Here is a 23,614-nt window from a genome sequence, read left to right as displayed (position 1 = left end):
TGCTCTACCAATTTGAGCTAAAGACCCATTAAAGTCATACCAAAAGAGCTTTTTCCTTATCTAATAAAGAGTTTGCTTCCTCCTTGGCACTTGTAATTAATTTCAAGGATATGTTTATCCAGACAAGTAAGAATTCATAGATGTTATTAGTTTGATCAATGATTGCTAAAGGCCTTCGACGGTTGGCCTCTTCTGCTTCATTTGGATCCCGTCTAACAAAAACTTCAGAAGAAAAGCTTCCAGGGATTATGCCTTTACTAAGAATCTTGGACAGCTTTAAGTGCATACCACCAAGGCACCACGTATAATTTAACAACAACCAGATTTGCCAAACGCATTCATGTTCCAAATTCATTCGTGCACAACACAAAAACACCAAAAGCGTTCCCGATGAGTGCAACCAAACGAGGCATTTGGGGATGGGCAAATTGACCATCCCACCCCTTGAATAGGCCTGAATGGTGGAAATACCATCCCCATGTGTTTGGACGCAATCTTCGCTGTGACATAGAGAACATCAACACTTCAAATTATTTGACACCTTAAGGAACATCAAGAAGATAAGATTACAAATTATTTTACTTCAATATAGGTTTTGTTAGACCTTTACAATGAGAGTTTTCTATTTCTATTTTGAAGTAACCCCACTGCAAAGTCCTTAGAGCTAACTAATTCGATCATTTCGGGACAATCCAAAACTATGTTAGCCTCCACGTACGAGTGTCAATGCCTCTTTATTTCCATTTAGTTCCTGGCTTCCTGCATCCTATACTGAGATTCTCTGTACTAACACTCTTCAGGATGTAGAGGCACCCTCAATAAATCTCCCACACGGTGATTCAAGATCACATCAATCCGGGAATTCATTTAGTGTTCTGTTCACATCGTGGCTTCCGCCATTGCCAATCAACATGGGCAAGCTGCCAAAAACAAAGTCACCCCACTCCACAGGTTACAACAGCCCATCAGATATTATTTGGGAAGAGGATATTGTTGTTAGCTATTTCTTAAATAGGCAGAGCATAACAACACTACTGAAAACTGATTAACCAGTTTCAAGATTTCAATTACAGGCTAAATTTTGGAGGTTTGAGATGAGTAGACTTGAGGCTCCACTGATTATAAGTTCTAATAAACGCCAAGCACAAAACTGGCTGAACCCAACGGTCACATGAAATTAATTCTTTTTAACAATCGATGAACAAATATAAATTTGGAAATGAGTAACCATGAAAGAGAGCTATCATCAATCAAACTCCACGATACAAGAAGTAAATTGTTGAATGATCAATGAATAAAAATGAATTACACAGAACCATAAAATGTACAACTATAAACAACAAAGATTAAAATGCAATAACTGGAACATAGGTACAAAAAAAAAAAAAAATAGTATAACTATGTTAGAGGAAAAGATAAAAGAAAGGAATCACCTCCAAAACTCACCCCCACATAAATTAGTTTCACATATGGTCCAGTATTCCAACCAAATAGAGTTTCCAGTTGATGATCTCAATAACCATTTCCCTCCTTTCTATTAGGATAGGTAAATAGACTCTTCAATAATTAATTTGAGCCTAAGTTCAAAGGCAAACCTTCATAATACCAACTTCCGTCTCCTTTCTGCAGATGCGGAGTCCACCTCTACACCCTTTCTAGTTCTCTCTCTATCCAGGAATCATCATCATCATCAATGGCTACCACAACTTTCCTCGTAGCTCTATCACATCTCCTCCTCTTTAATGCCTCTCTAATGCGAACCTTATCAATATCACTGAGGCCAACATTAACAGACACCATCTTACTACTTGATATCTGATCTGACTCTGGTACTGTTGCCTGAACCTTACCCACTTCAGGTGTATTGCCATCTTCACATCTCCTCCTCTTTAATGCCTCTCTAATGCGAACCTTATCAAAATCACTGAGGCCAACATTAACAGACACCATCTTACTACTTGATATCTGATCTGACTCTGGTGCTGTTGCCTGAACCTTACCCACTTCAGGTGTATTGCCATGTTCACATCTCCTCCTCTTTAATGCCTCTCTAATGCGAACCTTATCAAAATCACTGAGGCCAACATTAACAGACACCATCTTACAACTTGATATCTGATCTGACTCCGGTACTGTTGCCTGAACCTCACCCACTTCAGGTGTATTGCCATCTTCGACAATACTGTTCATGCTTCCAGAGTCACTTGTCCGACAATGTGACAGTTCCCCTTTTCCGGCAACAGAGCAATCTGTATCTTTCATACTTGTGGACATGTCACCTCCACCACCATCTCCATCAGAACCTTGGCTTGAAACAGAACCTCCAATGGATGCACTTAGAACACAAGATTGTGAACTGCAGGAAACAGCCTTTTCAACAACTGCAGCATCAGCTGCTTTCTCACTCACAGAAGGAACTAAAGGTCTTTTTTTCTGCTCCAACAATCCAAGCATCTGTTGGATAACCTCTGGAAGAATTTGAGACAAGAAAAATGAGAATACACCAATGACAAAAGCAACAAACTGCTTGATGGGTTAATGTTCACATTAATATAGAATATAAAAAATAAAAAAAACCTGAAGGAATGTAGGGTAACTGGTTTAAAAGGGTCACACCCAAAAAAAAAAAAAAAAAAACCCTTAATGTAGTAGCATCAAAGTATGATCCATATTGAGGCTTAGGAGCAGGCTTTGGGAGGCCCACACAGTGCTAATGACAGTCGAACGGTCTGAAAATAAGCTTTGGGTATTTATATTATAGGTTAAGCTTTTATTTTGATGGATTTCATTGTAACGGGCTATGGCTGACCCCATATAGTTGGGATAAGGCTATGTTGCTGTATTTGTAACGGGCCAAATTTATAAGCCCATAAAGAGGGGGTGAAGTTATTACACAGGATATTAGTATATTAGGATGGTTAATAGCTTTTAAGAGTTCAATTTTGAGTCTATTTACTTTCAGTCAGTATAAGATAGTAATTAGGAGTCCTTTTATAAGTCAGTTGTCAGTTTAGGAAATTTAAAAGGGTTAATAGCTTTTAAGAGTTCCGTTTTGAGTCTATTTACTTTCAGTCAGTATAAGATAGTAATTAGGAATCCTTTTATAAGTCAGATTAGGAAATTTAAAAGGTTATACACACACACACACACACACCCCATCAATTGGACATGTTTTTGATTAATGAATTTTGGTGCTGCTGAGCAGTGCATATGGGATTGGTATTCCAGATCTGATCTTCCTCCTCCAAAATCTGTTCATCTCTAAGATCAAGTGTGATATTTCCTCTCTTTTTCTCTGTTATTCTTATACTCTAGTAACTTCTTCTAGATCTTCTACTTTCTTCTATAATTTCTTCTAACATCTACTTTCTTCTAATTCACTTATCTCTCCATATATCATTTTTCTAGTTCTAATCTCCAGTTAAAAATTTCTAGAATTTTGCATCCATTTTCGTGATTAAGTATAAGTCTACAAAGAAACTGAGAAATTAGATATGGAATAGGACACTGTTAAACCAATAGCAAAATCAGATTTTGAAACCAGAGGGGTTAAGAATCAGATCCGATTGATGGTCTAGAAAACAGAATTGGAATCATATTCAACCCTAAGGGGGTAGCTCAGTTGGCAAAGACCAACACCTCACAATTAAGGGGTCATGAGTTCAACTCTCCCTGGGGCGAAACTATAAAAAATATATATTTGAAGATTTCAGAAAATCCTACTGTGGGAAGGACTCCTTGAAATAGATGTGAAAATAGGATTTTGGAATGCTGATTTTGGAAACAGAACTTAACAATGATTAACTGAATTAATATTTTAAGTTTAAGAACTTATAACAACTGCCAACAGAATAATATGGATTAAGAACAGAAATACAAAATAAATAATGGGATCCTGGGCCTTCCAAAGTGTTAGGTTAGGATTCCAAGATAAAACCAGAATCTAGGGCAGAAGTACAACCAGAATAAAAGATTTTAATATCTCAGATTTGATCAATCTGATGGGGCTAATATTCTGGCCGAGTAGCAACGAAGAGGTGGAATTAAGTCCTCAGAATCTGGTTTCCAACCAACAGTTAGATCTGAAGATATAAAACTGTCACAGAAATATAAAGTGTACAAGCACACAACTAAAATCTGAACCAATCAATACAAGAGCATTCCAGAAATATAAACCGACTTTTAGAAGCCTGCAGAACAGAAGACTGGAATTAGAAACAAGGCTGAACAGAAATAGTGTAGACACCCCAATTTTGTCATCAATTAAACCCATAAGTTATAGGGCCATTTTGAATATTTCTTGGGCCTAATCTGAGACCCAGAAGAATGCAAGGTACAGGAGAATGCTGCAAAGGGCAAAAAAGTCATTTTGAAAGAGAGTTTTATTTCTTTTTCAAAAATAAATAAATAAGAAAAGATAAAAACAAGAAGAGAAAAATAAAAGAGAGGATAATAAAATTAGTTAAATAAAGAAAGATTAAAAAAACAAAAGAAACGGTACCAAAAAAATAAAATAACAAAATAAATAATAATAAAAGGAAACAAATCAAAAGAACATAATAAAACAACAACAAAAAAACTCAGCCTTTTCCCGGCTGAATGGGGTCGGCTACATGGATCCGTGCAAACAAAGTAGGGAAAACTGAGGTCTACACAAATAAAATGAAAGTAAGACAAATGAAGAAATGAAGAAATGAAGAAATGAGAGATGAGTAAAGATAAGTGAGCGTAAGAGAGAAGAGGCACAGCCTATCACGTCAGGAGAATCTCACCTAAATGGGGTCAGCTACATGGATCCTTGCCCTCCAATAGGCTCTATCCGAGGTCATACTTGGGACAAGACCTAGACTATATATATAAATAAAGAAAAAAGCGTAAGAAGAAGAAACCAGAGGCAAAGCCCTGGAATCTTCTACCAACAACCCGTATTCCAGAACCATCTACAGATGGTTACTCTGCACATGGCCTCTCCAGAATCTCCTCCGATCAGGCATATGGCCATGGTGATCACTGCAACGGTCTCAACTGTTCATGTGGGTGCATCTTCCTCCCCCAGGGTGCGGGTGATGCGGATCCGGGGTCCCAAAACCCTGTTTGGATCACCTATGGGCCCACCCGATTGAACAAACGTCAAACAATAAAAGGGTAATGGCAATTATTACCAAAATTTTCTTAGGGTTAAATTGGTAGGTAATGAAGATGGGACCTTATAGTAATTAGATTTATTGTGTATGGATGAACTTGGAAGCAAAGTTAAGACATGGGACATGAGGGAATAAATAATAAAGGAATGGGTATTTTAGGAAATTCAGCAAATAAAAGAAAAAAAAACCAAAAAAAATCATGGACTGAGGGAGTCTTCTCCAACCTGGCAAATAGAGGCAGTTGAAAACCATGGAACCAGACCTAGTTCGAGTGGAAAATCTCAATCGATAGAGCTCCTGGCAACCTGAAATTCCAAGCAAGGCATCGTAACACTTAGGCCTCTTGAAAAATCATCCAATCACAGCCCCAAACAGTACATGGAAAAGAAGGTTTAAGACCTGCAACTAAGCCTGGCGGTAACTACAGGTTCAAATCTGAAAGTTTGGTTCGATTCTCTCAGGAAGAAAAGAATCTGGAAGAGATACTCCAAGGTTTGGGCAGCCTATAGAGTGTCAACATTCGCCTGAAGTCTCAATTAATGTATGAAATCTCAACAAAAAGAAAATACGAAAGTGAAATAGAAGCAGCAAAGGGATGGGAAAACAGAGGGAACTGGGAAGGTTCAAACCTGATCTGTTACAGGCTTATTCGCACTAGAACAGGGAAGGTTTTAGGGCATGTGACAGGACTCTAACTTGGACTCAAACAAACTCTCAAACAAACTCTTTTGATGCTTAGCCGACTAATACTAAAACTAAAACTAAAATCAAAAGATAAACCCAATGAATAAATCTAAAATAAATAAATAATTAAAGATCCTATTAAACCTAAAAAACCCAAATGGACCTGGTTCATCCTCACATAGATACCCAAATGGGTTTGGGTCGGTCCAAGGGAGTGGACCTGCATCAGCGGGTACGGCACACAGTGCATCAGAGAAGGCTATAAAAGGTAGGAAGGTTTCCTATGAGGTTTTTTCAGCTGGTTTCGGGGTTTTAGGATTTCAACTTCTTCTCTGCTAGGTTCTGGGTTTTCTGGTTTTTAGGGTTCCGGTTTTCTTCATTTTTCGGTTTTAGGATCTCGTTCTTCTTCAATTTCTCCACCACTAGGGTTTGTGTTGCAGGGAACCCTAGCACCAGCCATAGTCTCCTATTCGATTCTTAGATACTCAGTTTCATTACCGGGATTAAGAAGACAAGATCGAGCATGTTAAGGAAAGTTCGAGGATCTCAGAATCGTGTTTCTGTTAAGTTCGCCGGCCTTTTTGGAACCATTAGCTCCTGATATATTTCTTTTGTTCGATTGAAGTTGAAGTCTGGAAATCTGAGTTGTATACACCAAGAGGATCTTACTTCTAGCTTCATCGAAGGTAAGTTTCTATCAAATTTTCATGTCAATTAAATGAGAATTTCATTTCCTATTTCCTTATTTCAATTCTGAAGTAGTTGAATGTTAGAACTTAATTCATGGTTTGAATATGATTCTTTAATGGTAGAATTCAACTCATGTGTTTTCTTACATACTTTCTTGGTAAATCTCTGTTTTCAATTTTTTGTCCAATTTTTTTTCATGATCTTTGTGAATGGCTCAGTTAGAGGTGTTATGATGGATTTAGTGGAAATCTTAGGTTTGATAAGGATCATGGACTCTGGTGATCTCTCAATTGATAATGTTTCAGATTTGATCGCATTTATCTGTCCAAGAATCAAGGTTTGAGAATTGATTGCATCAATTTTATTTTTCTATGATAAAGTACTGAGGGGTTAGAGATTCCAAATCGTTTGAAAAATTCTCCCATTTAGCTCTAATTTGATTGGAAGTGGGGATTTAAGGTTCTTCTAAATTTAAGAGGTTTGAGGGGAAGAGACCTAAACTCTTGCTATCATCATCAAGTCTGGCGAGTTTTCCGATCATTACTGCAACTACAACCTTAATGGCGATTTCCTTTTCCATTTTTTTTTTTTTTAATTCAATTATCTACTTCTCTGTAATATACTCCTACCCCCATGCCTTTCTTTCATTGCATTGTGCTGATCTTGCTGGGAGCTCTAGGATTGTGGATTATTAGCCTTTCTTGGGTTTGGGTTTCATTTAAAAAAAAAAAAATGGCGAGATTCAAACATTGATTTTGGTTGTATGGATAGTAGAAGGTCTAGCCATTTTGAGAGTCATCACTTGATCTTGTTTCTTGATCCGAATCTCTCCCTTTGGGTTCAAATGTGGTTAAATATTGATCGGTGATTGTTGAGATGTGTTACCCGATATTATAAGGGTATTTTGGGCTTTTTATTTATGTACTTTTGAACAAGGGTAGGATTGTAATTTGGGCTGTGACACTGTTCACGTGAACAGTGTCGTAAATAGTATCGTGAACACTGTTTCCCTTTGTAATCTCTTTTATTATTATTATTATAAATAGAGAGCTTGACTGATCTCATTGATCATTCAAGCCATTCACGTAATTCCTGTTTTGTTAACATGGCATCAGAGCCAAATACACTCTGATCTAGGTTTTCAAAACCCACCTCCCTCCCTTCGATTTTTTTCTCCTTCCCTCCATCGAGCTTCTTCCCTTCTTCTTCTTCCTTTCTTTTGCTTCTTCTTCTCCCATTAGGGCAGCACTACTGAGGTGATCGTAATGATCTAGCTGCTGCCCCAATATACCTCCTTTTTTATGCCTCTTTTTTGGATCGAGTGGAGCTGAAGCACTGTCTGCGATTTGAAGATTCCTATTTTTTTTGGAGATCAGGCCTCTACATCTGTTTCGGCTGCATCTTCTATTGTGGGATCTTTATTTGATATTGTTCTCAGCCCCTATGCACTTCATCAGATTGGTTGAAGACTCCATCAGACCAGCTATGTTGACACACCTGCCCAGAATGGGGTTGCTGAAAGGAAAAATAGACATCTCCTTGAGGTAGCCCGGGCCATTATGTTTGCACGGCAGGTTCCTTCTCACTACTGGGGTGATGCCATTCTTACCGCTGCTTTCTCATCAACCGTGTGCCTACCCGTGTCCTTGATGGTCGTTCCCCCGTTGATCTCCTCCAGGGTTCCTTCTCCTTTGTGGTTCCCCCCAAAGTCTTTGGTTGTGTTGGCTATGTCCGCAATCATCATCCTCATGGGAAATTTGCTCCACGGAGCATTCGGTGTATTTTTCTGGGCTATTCTGCGACCCAGAAAGGATACAAGTGTTACCATCCACCTTCTCGTCGTACTTTTGTCTCCATGGATATTGTCTTCCATGAGTCCTTGTCATATTATTCCCAGACACCTCTTTAGGGGGAGCAGGATCAGGGTTTTGAAGATGTGTTTGCTATTCTTCCGGCTTTTATTCAGGGGGAGCCCTCTGTAACTTCAGCTCCTATAGTGGCTCCTATTCAGGGGGAGCGTAGACCAGTCAGTCAAATCCCTGTTGATAAGGTATATACCCGGGAGCGCACAGGATAAGTTGAGACTACCACCACCACCATACCACCTCCACAATCGTCTGCACTTGATCCAGATCCAGACCCTACTACATCATCTGGTAAGGATCCTTCCCTTGACTTACCTATCGCTGTTCGTAAAGGCGTTAGGTCATGCACCCAACACCCCATCTCCAATGTTGTTTCCTATGATGCTTTATCTCCTTCCTATCGTGCATTTGTTTCTTCTCTTTCCTCTGTTTCTATTCCTCAGAAATAGCAGGAGGCGATTGCAGATCCAAAGTGGAAAGCAACCATGATGGAAGAAATGACGGCCTTACTTAAAAATGAGACATGGGAGCTAGTTGTTCTTCCTTCGGGTAAGAAACCAGTCGGGTGCTAATGGGTATTTGTTGTCAAGCAGAAGCCAGATGGAACAGTGGATAGATATAAAGCCAGGCTTGTGGCCAGAGGCTTCACTCAGACTTATGGGATCGACTACCAGGAGACATTTGCCCCTGTTGCAAAGTTGAACACTGTCCGGGTCTTACTGTCTTGTGCTGTCAACTTTGGTTGGGACCTACAACAATTGGATGTAAAAAATGCATTTCTTCATGAGGAGTTGGAAGAGGAGGTTTATATGGATGTTCCTCCGGATTTTTCCTCTGACAAGACCCATGGGAAAGTTTGTAGGCTCAAAAGGGCACTCTATGGGTTGAAGCAATCTCCACGGGCATGGTTTGGTAGGTTTCATAAAGCCATAGTCTCCTGTGGATACAAACAGAGTCATGCTGATCACACTCTGTTCATCAAGCGAAAGGGAGAAAAGGTCACTCTTCTCATAGTTTATGTTGATGACATAGTTGTGACTGGTAATGATACAGATGAAGTTTCTCACCTGAAGGCTTTCTTGGGACGGGAATTTGACATAAAAGATCTAGGATAGCTAAGATATTTTCTTGGGATTGAAGTTGCCCGTTCTCCAAGAGGCATCTTTCTCTCCCAGAGAAAGTATGTTCTAGATTTACTATCAGAGACTGGTTTGCTTGGTTGTCATCCTTGTGACACTCCCTTGGAAGCTACTACCCGTCTGCAAGAGAAGGATGGTGAACCTGTTGATAAGGGCAGATATAACAATTGGTGGGCAAGCTAATTTATCTCTCCCACACCAGACCAGATATTGCCATTGCTGTGAGTCTTGTGAGCCAGTTCATGCATGATCCTTATTCCACTCACATGGCTGCTGTTCTTCGTATTCTCCATTACTTGAAGTCAGCTCCAGGAAAGGGGATCATTTTGTCTCCTCATGACCATCTTCGCATTGAGGCTTACACAGATGCTGACTGGGGTAGTAACCCTGACAGGAAATCTACCTCCGGCTATTGTACTTTTGTTGGAGGAAATCTAGTCACATGGCGGAGTAAAAAGCAAAATGTTGTGGCAAGATCTAGTGCTGAAGCTGAATTCCGTGCTATGGCCCAGGGCATATGTGAGAGTTTACTCCTTGATATTCGTGGTTCTGTTCATCTTCCAATGATGTTGTCTTGTGACAACAAAGCAATTAGCATTGCCCACAATCCAGGTCGAGCATGACCGTACCAAACATGTGGAGATTGACAGACACTTCATCAAGGAGAAGTTAGAGAGTGGGCAGATTTGTATTCCTTTTGTGAAGTCTGGAGATCAACTGGCTAATGTCTTCACCAAAGGGTTGCGTGGGAAGTTGTTTTATCCTAGTCTAGTCAAGTTGGGCATGTGTGATATCTATGCCCCAACTTGAGGGGGAGTGTTGAGATGTGTTACCCAATATTATAAGGGTATTTTGGGTTTTTTATTTATGCTTTATTTATATACTTTTGAACAAGGGTAGGATTGTAATTTGGGCTGTGACACTGTTCACGTGAACAGTGTCGTGAATAGTATCGTGAACAGTGTTTCCCTTTGTAATCTCTTTTGTTATTATTATTATAAATACAGAGCTGAGAGCTTGACTGATCTCATTGATCATTCAAGCCATTCACGTAATTCCTGTTTTGTTAACAGTGATTCATGCACTGGACCCTAGATCCACTCATCCACTTTGGCCACATGAAAAATAACAGGTTAAACTGTTTAGATCTATTTGGATGAGACTTTTGGATTTTATTTTTAACCTGACTTTAGGTCAATAGATTTCTGAGTTTGGGCTGTGTTCACATGATTCACGATTTGGGCTTTGCACTGGCCCATATTGTGAGCCTCAAGTTCGGTTGATTTCCCCTTGGACTTTTGTTAAGATTGATCCATGAAACAGGACTCCAGCATGGTTTAGTTTTGTATGTCCTCCAGAACTTCAGAACCTTCGACAACTTAGGCAAGATACTTTAAGAAAAGTACCTGAGATCAGAGGTAGGTATTGAGCTGTGTGTGTAATCAACATCAGAAGTCAGATCTGAGGTATGAACTGAGGAGAGAGAATAGAAACTGAACACAGAAAACAGCAGTATTGATTGAAAGGAACCAATGGATTAAAACCCAATCAATGCTACCTAAGATACTATAGATGGAAAAAATGAAAGAATTCTTACCAATAGTGGATTTGAAACTAGAGAACAGGCCTGCAATAGTTGAAGAAGAAAAGAGAAAAAGAAGCAGAAGATAGATGAAGAAGAATATGAACTAGACTTCCCATCTAGAACTTGACTAGGATCTCATCAGTCTAACTTGGCATTCCACCAAGGGCAACACTACATCTCACAGTAAAGTAGTTTTGATTCTCACAGAAATCAGCAAGCATAAGCTTAATAAATTGTTCAAATCATTGGTGGTAGTATCGAATATGATCCCCTACTCTCTAATTATAACTTCAATGAATTAAGTAATAGGAACCCCCTAATGCATGGAAGGAGGAATCCCTTACAACCTAAGTTTTCCACAAAATAGAAACTCTTCTAGAACTTGACAAAATTGCAACTAACAACTAATTCAGTATAGGATTCAAATCCCTCATATTTGAGCTGATAGAATTAGACATTACAATAGTAAACCCAAAAATACTTAGCCCATGAACCCATACAACCCATTGGACACTGAAAAATTGAACATTTTGGTCCATTCTTGATCCAGTCCAATGGCTTGGGTTGCTGCTGCCTTCCTGCTCTTTTGAACTGCATCAAGAAACTTGCGTAGGAATGGAAGAGGTAAGATCTGACCTGCATTTGATTAGAAAGAAGATAAGAAAAGGAAAGGATATGACCTGTAATTTCCAACAGTGGCCTCGATTGGAATCACCACCAATCAATGGTATCAACCTACTGAATCACTACAATGGCTGGATCTGAATCATCACAGACCCAAAGGCGACAAGCCAAATTCATACACAAGGCTATAGCCCTTACAAATGTATATAAAAGACTCAAAACTCAAAAGAGGAAAGTCTTAAACCAATTCTAAACTGATAAGGTAACTTATACTAACTAGGAAACTGAAATAAGGTTGGACTCTTAAAGACCTATCCCAGTCTAACTAAAACACCAAATAACAAATAAATAAAGAACTAGGACTCTAAGTAGATTAACTAATAAAGTAAATCCTGTATTCAAAATTAAGGCCCCAAACATGGACTTATAAAAGAGGCCCATTACATCAATAAATCATGGGCCAAAACAAAAGTCTTCTGAGGCCTGATTGGCCCAATTGGACAATTGGAGCTGCATCAATGTATGGTAACTGAACTGAAAGCATAGCGAATATTAACTGGGATGAGCTTATTTCCAACCAAAGAATCAAGTAGTCTAATAGAGTATCCATTAAGGCCATTATTCATAGACTTGGGAGCAGAAATACTATCAAGAATTTTGATTACTGGCTTCAGAACTCTGATTCAACACAACTGGTAAACATTTGCCCATATCAACATGCAACGCTAAAATAACCACAAAACTCTAGAGCAAGCAACTGTAGCCAACAGTTATATGTAGTTGTCACTTGTCACCCAAGGCTTCCAAATCACACTTTACGAAGAAAGAAATGAAAAATATTTTATCCAACTGCTATCTTTCAAGTTTCAAGTTCCAACTCCAAGTACTAGTTATCTCTTAAAATCAGAACTTTCAATGGCCTATGCTGTCAAGAAGATGATCATAATTCAGATATTAATTCTCCATCATATTTGAAACTCGAAGGGTACAACTGTGTGTAGACATTTACCTGACTCCAAATATTTTGGGCTAAACGAGTCCAAAGCATCCATCTGTATGACTATCTGATGTAGATAGACACACAGGGTTACACTACAGCCGCAGGAAGAAGAGGGCAGCAGCTGGACCTTGATCCAAGGTCCAATTTTAGACCTATCTGAACCAGCCGATTTATCCCAGCTCGAATAAGCTATTTAGTTCTCTATTTGGTTGATTTAATTAGCCTTTTCTTTTTAATTCCTGATTGAAGTAGGACTGCAAGGTTTAGAGTATCGTATCGGGTATAGTATTGGAAGGGTGATTTTAAGAGACGTATCATATCAAATCGGAGAGACGCAAGATAAGCTAAAGATATGTATCAAAATAGTCAAGAAACGTATGGAAACGTTTAGGATTATATGCAAAATACAGTTTTAAAGTGAAAAACACATAAATAAGTAATAAGTAAAATATATAATGTATAAAAAGAAGAACAAAGTACAACGAGACAAGTGCATTCAATTGATTATATATAAAGGATGAAATTTCTTACATGTACACAAGCCTTGGCGCAAACGGTTAAGTTGTGCTATTACAACCATCAGGTTGTTGGTTCGAAACATGGAAGGACCTTCTCTGCGAAGTGGGGGTAAGGCGTCATATATTTGCCCCTCCCAAACCCTGCAGTAGCAGGCGCCTAGTGCACTGGGACACCTTTTTTTTTTTTTTTATCGTATCGTATCGGTAAACCTTAAAGATATGAAACATGTCGGTTAGTATCAGCGGATACAGAAGAATACTTAAAACCATGAGTAGGAGTTTGGTTTTAAGTAGTTTTTAATGTCAACAATGTAATACTCCTTATGATAGGAGTTCCCCCCCTCCCCCCCCAGTTTTCCTAGTTGCTTTGAAACTTATAAATACAATGTAGGCTGTTCAGCCAAGTTTCAGATTATTGAATTGAGATTATTGAGTGCTGTTGAGCCTTAAGAGAACGTGTGGGACAGTGGGTGAGAGGCCCGACCTGAGAAAAGTCTAGTTCTTTGAATTCTTCTTCTCCCATGTACTGTTTTACCGCCAGCCTTGGATTGTCATTGATTCCTGCTCGATAGCTTAAGTTTTGTTGGTGATTAATCCCAGATTTCAATAGAGTATATTGTCCCTAATTTGGTGTCAATTCCCAGTCACAAGTGTTAAGATTAAATACATTTTTTTTATAGGTAGAGATTAATTACATTCTAAATCAACCTGTGGCATGCTCTGTTTTTAGTCTATTTCCAGAATATAGTTGATCTTCAATTAAACCCAAACCCTTGGGCTGTTCGCTGTGAAACTTTGGGAAACTAAAGCCCTGCCTAAAACCATGGTTTAAAGTATTGACTGATACGATACGATACGGACCGATGTCTCTTTTTAAAAAAATGGACTGTCTCGAAATGTATCGGCTGATACGATACGTCCAGTAAAGGGTTCTGTGGATGGTTTAATACGTACCAATATGTATCAATATGTATCGGCTGATACAGCTCGATACATACCAAACATTACAGATATGTACCGATACCATCGATACATTCCATAAAAAAAGCCACTCACAGACTCGATACAACTCCTAATTTAACAAAAAAATGAAGGAAAACTCTCAACCAAGAGTCTAAAATCTTGCATTTAATCTTGTTTTTTCACACTTTTAGACTGAAAAACAAATCAAGGAGTGCTACAACATCATCCTTTGCATCATCCAATATTCTTCATGGCTATAGACGATTACAACATGAACCTCATCTTTTATAACAATATCAATTTAATGCACTTGTTTGGTTATACATTATTCACCATTTTAGTGTTTATGCATGACACTTGTTATATATTTCTTATTTATATTGGTTTTTGTTCCAAAAGTGTATTTCCAGGTGTATCTTAACCATTTCTATATGTAATTGTATTGTTCGATACGTATCCGATACAATACATTTGTTAAAATCACCCAACCGATACGATACCCGATACCGATACTTTAAACCGCGCCTAGAACCCATACTCGACCAGGTTTTTGGGCCTGAATTGCTGTTTGCTTGCTACTTATTTATCACTCTGGACCTGCAATTTTGGATTTCAGAAAATTTGTTTTTCAAATTAATTTTAATTAATCCAGCCTTTGGATTGTTTAAATACTTTGGGGGCTTGGTTTAGAGTGTTGAATCCTAGGTCTAATCCAAGTTTAAGGTCAATCCGTTGGTTAGATTAGATTTAATTTCAATTTCACTGTTTCTTGGATCTCCACCCGTGAGATCACTGTTTCCTAAATCACTACCAAATCACTCATCGGATCAGTCGCATCTTTTGAGGGGTTCTTATCCTTACTATACCACCACCACTACCATCCCTCAAGTATACATTCCCTCTTAACCCTCCAATTGATGTTGATCCCTAACATGTCCTTCTCAATGCACCACACTTACCAATCCAATAGCTTTCTTTGACCTGTGACCCTCAATGCCAAAAATAAACTTCTCGAATATCCTACAACCTGCCTCTACGTACCAATTACTTAATACATTATGTCCCCATGTGTTCAGAGCTTCTGCATCACCTACTTAATTTCACTGTGACTTACTGTCTACCGCATTTATTTCTTTGTCGTACAGATAAATAAGTTTTATTTCAGTATCTTGATCATATAATAAGAAGAAAGGTAATTCAAAAAGAAGAAAAACAAGTAAATAAATAGAAGGAAAGTATAGACTATACTTTCTAAGTGCAGAGGTGCAACATCAAACTCCAGCCACCAAGCTTTCCCTCTCTCTGCAGACAGCTTCACTTTATGAAATTTCGCAGCAAGGAACAAAGAGCCAGCTGCTATGTAATGCGGTTTGTATTGCAGGCACAATGTTGTCCAAAGCCTATATGTCCAGTCCCCATCAGATTTTAGATGTTCAAAGATAGATAATAAGAACCAGCAAGATGGTCGATAAACAAATGAAATTTAAAAAAAAAATTACCAATCATTCACAAAATTCCATGCCACTTTTACGAGTTCATTATGGGAAATCTTTAATCTCTTTATAGCTGCGACAAGCGGCTTGTACGGATGTTGGATATTGAGATCAAATGCGACAGTTGTAAGTAGAAGTCTCTCCCCTATTACAATTAGTTCTTTCTGCTTCTCAAAAACTTCCTGTACAAAATAGGAAGCATAAGCCAGTTTAAACTACACAAGAGACGCATCCAAACACATAAAAGAACATATCATCCACACCTTCTGTTTAATTCTTTGTGCAGCAGCAGGATCTCTTCTGTTGATTGTCTCATAAGCCACAGCAACAACATCCTTCAGCAACCGAGGTGTTTCTTCAACCTTGCTTGCAAGAAACATGCATGCTGAAGCAATTATCTGGGGGAAACAAAAAAAAGGGAGCACTGTCAGTTCAAAAGGCAAGGAAGACCAACCCATCTGAATTGAAGGAAACAGTAATATCCAATCATTCGGTCATACCTTTTTCTTTTCCCCCCAAGATAAACAAGAGAACTTGTGTTTGTATTGGTAGGACATAGGTAATAATGTAGGATAAAAGAAAATCTCAAAAGCATTACAATCAGAATAATTACAGCAATAAAACAAACAAATACAAACAGTGAATTATATGTATTAATACAACATACACATCAACCCACAAGACAATCCACTGGTCTCTAAAGTATAAATAGACTGATTCTATCCAACCAAAACTCTCCCTTCTTCCCCCCCCCCCCCCCCCCCCCCAAGAAAAGACCCCACTTCCTAAAGTCTCTCTATCCCCATATTTCGTAGGAAAATTAGTTAAAGAACCCATTATTCCCTTAAGTAAAGAATCCTATTGATGCAGAGCTGAAGGCCTACATCCGCAAGAAGAAGAAGAACAAGAAATAGTCCAAGTGTTAGAGTAGTAGGGATGCCTATGTGCAGTAGGACTCCCAACATAGTTTTTATTTTGTGTTTTAAGTATTTAAGTTATTTTAGAATATTCTGCTTTAGGAGCATCATTTAATTTTTTAAGTTGTCATGTGACTGATTAAAAGTCACATGACTTCTCACTCTTGGAATAGAGCTCAGCTGGGGGGAAAGTCATTCCTTTTCCTAGGCTGAATAGGTGTTGTTTTCTCCTAGCAAAACTGCTGCAACCTCTCTTCTACTGTGAAGATTGCTTCGTGTATGATCAAAGCTGGTGGGATTGGTGTTTGATCCAATCGACACTTTGCGGTGTGAAGCCCGGGTGGTTCTTCTTCAGTTCTACTTCAAGTTTCTGTCCAAGATCCAATTTTTACACAAGCTACTGCAACTACAAGCTGCTGCCAATTACTTTCTACCATTGCACGTAAGTTTGGAAGCATCCCCAACCCCATACTTCTTCTCCTAACCCTCCACAGTCCCAACCCTAAGGCCCCATTTGTTTAGAGGGGTTTAAGGGGTGGGAGAGTTGTGGGATTACTGACGGGTGGGTCCCATGTGTTTGGAAAAGTAAAGAGTTGATGGATTACTGTGGCATTCCATGGGAAAGTTGCAAAATCCCACGTATTTCGTAGAACTTTGTAAAGCCAAGGGGTGGGAAAATTATGGGATTTGCAATGCCATGTCAGCAGGCAATGGTAATGATTATGTTTCCTCCATTATCTCAACATTCCCACCCCCTTGCAAACAAACAGCTTGGGGTGGGATTGTTGCAATGCCATGTCAGCATTTTACCACAACTTTCCCAGCCCTTGCAAACTATTCCGCTAAACAAACGGGGCCTAAGTGTACCCTTTTTGTTTTCACTTTTCCCCACACTCTTTATTCTGTCCAGACTTATCCCTCCATCAGAAATCCACCAAACTTAAACCACAACACCCCCAGCCTACCCCTTAACTCGATCCTCACTTCTGCCCCATTCCACTCAACCTAACCCTAGATTCCACCATTCCTTTCAAAACCCAAAACCCTAAATTCTGCTTACCTATTTCCAGCCATAAAAAACCTTTCAAACTTTGATTGAGTGTACCTTTCCCTACTTGGAAAACTCGGACCAAACCCACTCCTAAATTCCCCCATTAAACCCTAAAATCCCTTAATTTCCACTTTTAAAAAACCCAAAACCCTAAAGCGAAGTTGGTGCCTATTCAAGTTTACACACTTCCATCCATCAAAACATCTCAGGACCTTCACTGATAGACACCCCTACACCTACTTGACATAACCAACACATCAAACCCTAACCCTACTCAAACCCTAACCTAATTTGACCAAAAATACTATTTTGAGCTAACCGATACACCTATTCAGATCAGATCCTGGTTGACTGGCTTCTAGTTGGTCTCCTACCAATCTAGAACTACATTACCAATTTTAAAAACTTGTTATCTAATAGCCCTCAAAAGTTTATTTCATGATCTCTTATACTCTATCTAAGACATAGCCTGTCATAATTCATTTTACCAATAAAGATGTAAATGAAGAGAGGGATGGGGAGGATGTCCTAACCATTAAAAGACAAAATACAGTACAAAAGAGCATAAGATGTGTAACATGCACCTGCCATTCATTCTTTGCATGAGACTGGCGCAAATAAAATCGGTGGCATAAAATCATCGCTGTCGCAATTGTTAATTGGGGTCTGCAATATAAGCCATCATTCATAAGTTCCTTTTGTGCATAGTGCTATTGCAGAATATCTAAGTGATAAATAAAGCCAGAAAATGGAAGCAAAAGGTTAACATCAAAGCAAAATAAGATGAGATAAATGCAACCAGAGGCACCCCAAGCAAGATAGAGTTTGGACTTAGAAGACTTTTGGATGGTGTACAACCTTTAAGATTACACAAGGCAGGGAGGGGGGGGGGAGTATCTGTTGCTTAGACTAGCCAAATAACACAGGTGGTTCCATGAAAATTGAAGCATAACTTAATGGAAAAGGTTTGCGGTCATACACTTTAAGCTTCATGCCCAATTCCTGAATAAATGAACAGTAAAACTTGCGCAGTTGGCTCTCTTTCTTATAATCAATTTCATCCTCTCTAGATGGAGAACACTCTTCTATTTCTTGTCTACTGAAGTACCACTTGGGTGAACAGAAGTGAGGCTCTTCTGATGTATTTTGAAACATCATAGAGGCTCCATTTCCTATAATTCCATGCCCATGCTGAGAAAGATTCCCTGGCAGTTGCCCTGCCATGGTCACCCTCTCTTCTCAATACAAATAAATATGAAACCTAGAACTGCCAACCAATCCCCATTTACTATAGATTCGATTGTGGGGCACCAACCAGCTTCCTGTAAAAGGAAAGTAGAAATGTGGTAAGAAAAAGGAATATTGTAAGAAATTTGCACTAAAGCAGACAGTATAAACAATTAAATTTGATGTCCAAATACTTAAAACTGCATAATAGAGGTATGCTAGAAGGATATTGTAGTGCATTTGTGCAAGAGCCAACAATAAAAGCAAACAGATTAAATGTCCAAATACTATACTTGCACGATTGTGGTTTACGAATACAACAGATGCAAATCGTACGTAGAAAGAAATAGAGGCAATTGTTTGGTTCATCATTGAACCTATTTCTACCTAAACCATTGGAGATATTTTGTAATTTCTTATGGAAGTTTTAGATTGGATTAGTAGATTACGTAGAGGATTTGAGAGTTGCCAGTTTCCTTTTCCTGGATTGATTTAGTTTCCTATTTTGATTGGAGTTTACTAGTTTCTATTTTCAATAGTCTTTATTTTTTTTTATATGTGCTTACAATATGATGGAGAACAGCTAGAATGAAATATGATGTTTTAGTTTTAAGTATGCTTGCATGGCTTGGGCATTGGCTGTGGGTTCCCTCCCCCCCCCCCCTCCCCCTCCCCCTCCCCTTTTTTCCTGGTACAATTTTTCTCTTATATTCCGCTTCAGTTCTTCCTAGTCTTCCTTCTTCTATTCCTTTCCTGTTCCTCCTTCCTTTGCTTCTTTATTTCCCGCTATTCCCTATGCTGGTATGCCCTGTTTCTGGGTAGTATCCACAGACCAGATAAGAGTAGATTTGAAGTCTACCTGCAAGATTTGGAGTCATTATCTTGCGTGGTCTGTGGGTTCATAGTAAGTTTCTCCAGGTAGCGGCTTACTGTCAGATCCGAGCATAGTTGTCAAGGCGTCGCCTAGGCGTCCAGGCGCCTTTCTCTCGCCTTGATTTCTAGTGTCGCCTAGGTGATGCCTTGTCGCCTTGTTGGTGTCGGCTTGGTTTTTAACCCCCTCAATCGCCTTGGTTCGCCTAAGCGCCTTAACAACTATGGATCTATTTTTATTCCTTTCCAGTTCCTTCGTTGTTGGAATTTCAGATCCAACCATGACCATGTGAGGGAGTTTGAAAATCTAATCCTTGCAGGTTTTACGCTTTGGTACGCCGCTGGTTTCCCTGTTTTATCTTGAGGTTGAAGAAGATAATGGTGATGTGGTTTTAAAGGTCACCATTTTTCTTCCTTTCCCATATTACCCCTCCCTTCTTCCTTTAATCTCTTCAGCCCATATTTTTATGTTCATTCCAAGTCTACCCTTACCCAATAAATCAAATTCCCTTTGCATTCCTACCTACGTATATCTTACTAAGTAAACCATTTAATCTTCTATTTATTTACTAAACTGCCACTACCCTTGTAAACTTGGGAATATTTACAGCTTTGCCATTATTTTGGATATCGTTCACTTGGGTGGGCCCATAGTGACCAAATTTTAGTGTTTTCGAACCCCGAGGTCACATCACAGACCAAACAATTACAATCCAAGAATGAAATGATATCTGTGGTTAATTAATGTACCTTACCATGACTTTTTGGGGTGTAAAAATACACCGCAGATATGAGGAACCATTTCAGTGTACTTGCACATATAAACCAGTTACCGCAGAGAAAATAAACTGAACTACAGAACTATCTTAGACTTCAAATGTTTCCAAAACTTGCATTGTTTCCTGTAGCGATCATGGAAATTTTTCCCATTTGAAATTTCAGATAGCTACCAAATGGTCCAAATCTCTAGTTTCTCGGTAATTTTCTTTTTTTTTTAAAAAAAAAAACATATTTCCTGTTCAAAGGGCTAGCTGGTTTCAACAGAAAAAGAGAAAGTCTACCAATTCCATAATGCAACCATAGGTTACTACCTTGAGATTTTTTCAGAAGAAAAAAAAAGCCTACAACAACCGGGCCAAGAGTAGACCAATATATTAAAATTTTGCGCGTCCAATGAGTTATATGGACTATGGGTTAAGTATTTTTGGGTTTACTATCATAGTGGGCCAATTCTATAAGCCCAAACTTTAGGGATTTAGGTCCTATACGGGATTAAGTAGTTAGTTTTTAATTTGTAATAGTCTAAAAGCTTTCTATTTTCTTTTCTCTAGAACTCTCTTGCTTGTGCATGAAGAGTTACTATTTTCCAACGATTTTGACAAAAACTATAGCTCTTTGCCACGAGATGCAGTTTGTTCTAGTGAGATTTAATGGCAACCTTGGTGGGGTGCCACATTGGACTGGTAAGATGCTAGACAAGTTCTAGGTGGTAAGCCTAGTTCATTCTCTTCTTCTTTTATATTATATTTTCTATCATTTTTTCCTTCATTCAATCAAAGTTTTAGATCAGATTCTAGTGTTGATTACAGTACTACTTCTACCATTACTTTCTATTTTTCTACTACTTTCTAATTCTAATTCACTCACTATTTCTTAGTAAATCTATTCTGTTTCTATTTCGAGTTTGACTTGCCATTTCCCAATAGATACTAAATCTGAAGTATCTATTTCAGTTACTTTTTAATTATGTCCCATGTTTCTAATTTTAGTAATTTAGTTCCAGTTTCAATTTTCTACCTCGAGGGCGAGCCTTGGTGCAATTGTAATGTTGCTCCATTGTGACCAAGTGGTCCCGGGTTCGAGTTTGGAAACAGCCTCTTTGTGAACGCAGGGGTAAGGCTGCTTACATTATGACCCTCCCCAAACCCACAGTGGTGGGAGCCTCATGCACTGAGTACTTTTTTTTCCTATTTTATACCTCCTAAATCTATTAGTTTCTATTTCGATAGCTATTAATTTTGCAAAACTGCTATTTTATGAGTTTCTAAATCAAGGCTGCTATTTGGGAAGTTGCTAAATTCTGGTTTCAATTTTGAGTCCCTAATCTCTAGGGTCCTAGATTACATGAGATTTTCTAACCCTAATCCCTTGGGTGATTAAAATACCACATTGCCTTGAAGAAGGCATTATATGGAATTCATATTACTTGCTTCCTCATAGCAGAAAATGGAGTGGTAGGAATTCGAGCCCAGATCTCTGTAGTCACTATGTGGAACCTTAACAACTACAGTACATCTCACATGATAAGAACTTAATAAAAAATGACATGAGGGTGATAAAAGCTTGCTTGCTCATCCTGTAAAATATAAACTGACATGAAAATACAGTCATTCACTAAATCTACAATGTAGAAACGAGAAAGCAATGTCAAGCAGCAATTTATCAACAAGAGTGAAAACATGTAAGAAATGAAGTTAGATAGCAGAGTTCAATGGGAAGGGGGAAATTTTGAACTCCCATACTGTAGCAACCCAATATTATTATTAGTAATTTCTAATGAAATAGTTCCCTTTCACCAAATATTTGTTGGTTCTACATCGAAATCAGATATCATGAACCAAAGCTTTCTGCCATTTGATAAGTGAGAACCATGTAAGAATGCAATTCGTTTTATGACCTTTGGCGTGAGGAATCACCAGCACTGAATTATAAATTTGGCAAGGAAAAATTGTTACTTCCCCTAGAAGCTTCTGATTCGCCCAGTGTTGAAACAATTAAGTTCATGCATGATAACGAGAAAGAGTAATGCTCAATACAGACAGAATCAGAAGTATCTTAATACCCTATAACTCCGATCCCATACAACGGCAAACCAACAAAAGGCATTAATATCTTCTTGCATTGTGCGAAAGGAAACCACTACGAAGCAGTTCGGTCAGGTCGGAAAAGGTTCACTCATGCTAAGACCGCACACTTAACTTCGGAGAACTCTCTCATATAACTCGCTCTTACAAGGTGGGAAGCCAAAAAAAAACTAGCAGCAATATACGAACTTGAAAATTGAGCAAAACACATGAAGTCGACAACAGACAACTATTAGGCGAGTCCAAATAAGTCCAATTAAATAGCTATCTGTGATCCTTAAAACAGATTCTGTGTTCACAATATCAAAATACTTCGCGGAAGAGGAGAGGGGACCGCAGGCGTGTTGGAAATTCGAAGTCGGAATTTTTACAGAACAACAATTTCAACGAATTTCGAGAAGAAATAAGATTTTACAACTCCATTACCAGGATCAAGCAAAGAACGGAAGGAACATACGAACCTGAAGCTCGTAGATACACCAAGCAATCAGATTGAAGTCCTTTGCGAGAGCTCGGAGAGCTCTTCCTGACGATAAACCCTAAACAACTGCCAAATTTGTTGACTTGACTTACGATGATATATAACAACCGCGATAATTCCTTGTCTTTGATCGGAAGGGCGGACGAGCCACCGTGTCCTTCCCTTGCCTTATTTCTCCTTTTTTCCGTTTTATATTTATATGTTTGATTTAAGGAAATATTTCATTTGGGCGGGCCAGTTTCATGCTGCGTTCAGTACCGACACGTTTTTTCAGATTTTGGTTTCTGTAACGGCTTGCACCAAAAAATAAATAAATAAATAAATTCTGTAATGGCCGGACATTCTAGCCATAACCCCTCAAAGGCTAAAAGACGACAAACCAATTCGAGGAAGGAAGAAAGAAACCATTCTAGGGGCAGTCTTGTACATTGTGATCTTTTCAAACCTAATCAAATTACTAAAGATTCCAGTTAGGGTGTAATTGGGCTGGGATGGGATG

At 38.7% G+C, this 23,614-nt stretch overlaps 1 protein-coding gene across 3 annotated transcripts; it reads right to left on the bottom strand.

Moving 5' to 3' along the window:
- Window positions 1-1,224: 1,224 nt before the first annotated feature.
- LOC122662650 (cyclin-T1-4-like) lies at window positions 1,225-23,212 on the bottom strand. 3 transcript variants are annotated; one of them, XM_043858350.1, is made up of 8 exons: window positions 23,096-23,208; window positions 18,653-18,995; window positions 18,258-18,339; window positions 15,969-16,103; window positions 15,712-15,887; window positions 15,461-15,612; window positions 1,912-2,468; window positions 1,225-1,761 (listed from the first exon to the last, which is right to left on the bottom strand). In XM_043858350.1, exons 2-8 carry the CDS (start codon window positions 18,895-18,897, stop codon window positions 1,645-1,647), a joined length of 1,464 nt encoding a protein of 487 aa, XP_043714285.1. In that variant the 5' UTR covers window positions 18,898-18,995; window positions 23,096-23,208; the 3' UTR covers window positions 1,225-1,644. The 3 variants fall into 3 exon arrangements, with proteins under 3 accessions (XP_043714285.1, XP_043714286.1, XP_043714287.1); XM_043858351.1 differs by having other exon boundaries at window positions 2,062-2,468; XM_043858352.1 differs by lacking the exon at window positions 18,653-18,995 and having other exon boundaries at window positions 23,096-23,212.
- Between the last annotated feature and the right edge of the window lie 402 nt (window positions 23,213-23,614).

The sequence above is a fragment of the Telopea speciosissima genome, chromosome 5, assembly GCF_018873765.1.
Source record: "Telopea speciosissima isolate NSW1024214 ecotype Mountain lineage chromosome 5, Tspe_v1, whole genome shotgun sequence".
NCBI lineage: Eukaryota > Viridiplantae > Streptophyta > Magnoliopsida > Proteales > Proteaceae > Telopea > Telopea speciosissima.
Note: the sequence above shows the minus strand (reverse complement) of the source record. Positions and strands in the feature narration are given on the sequence as shown.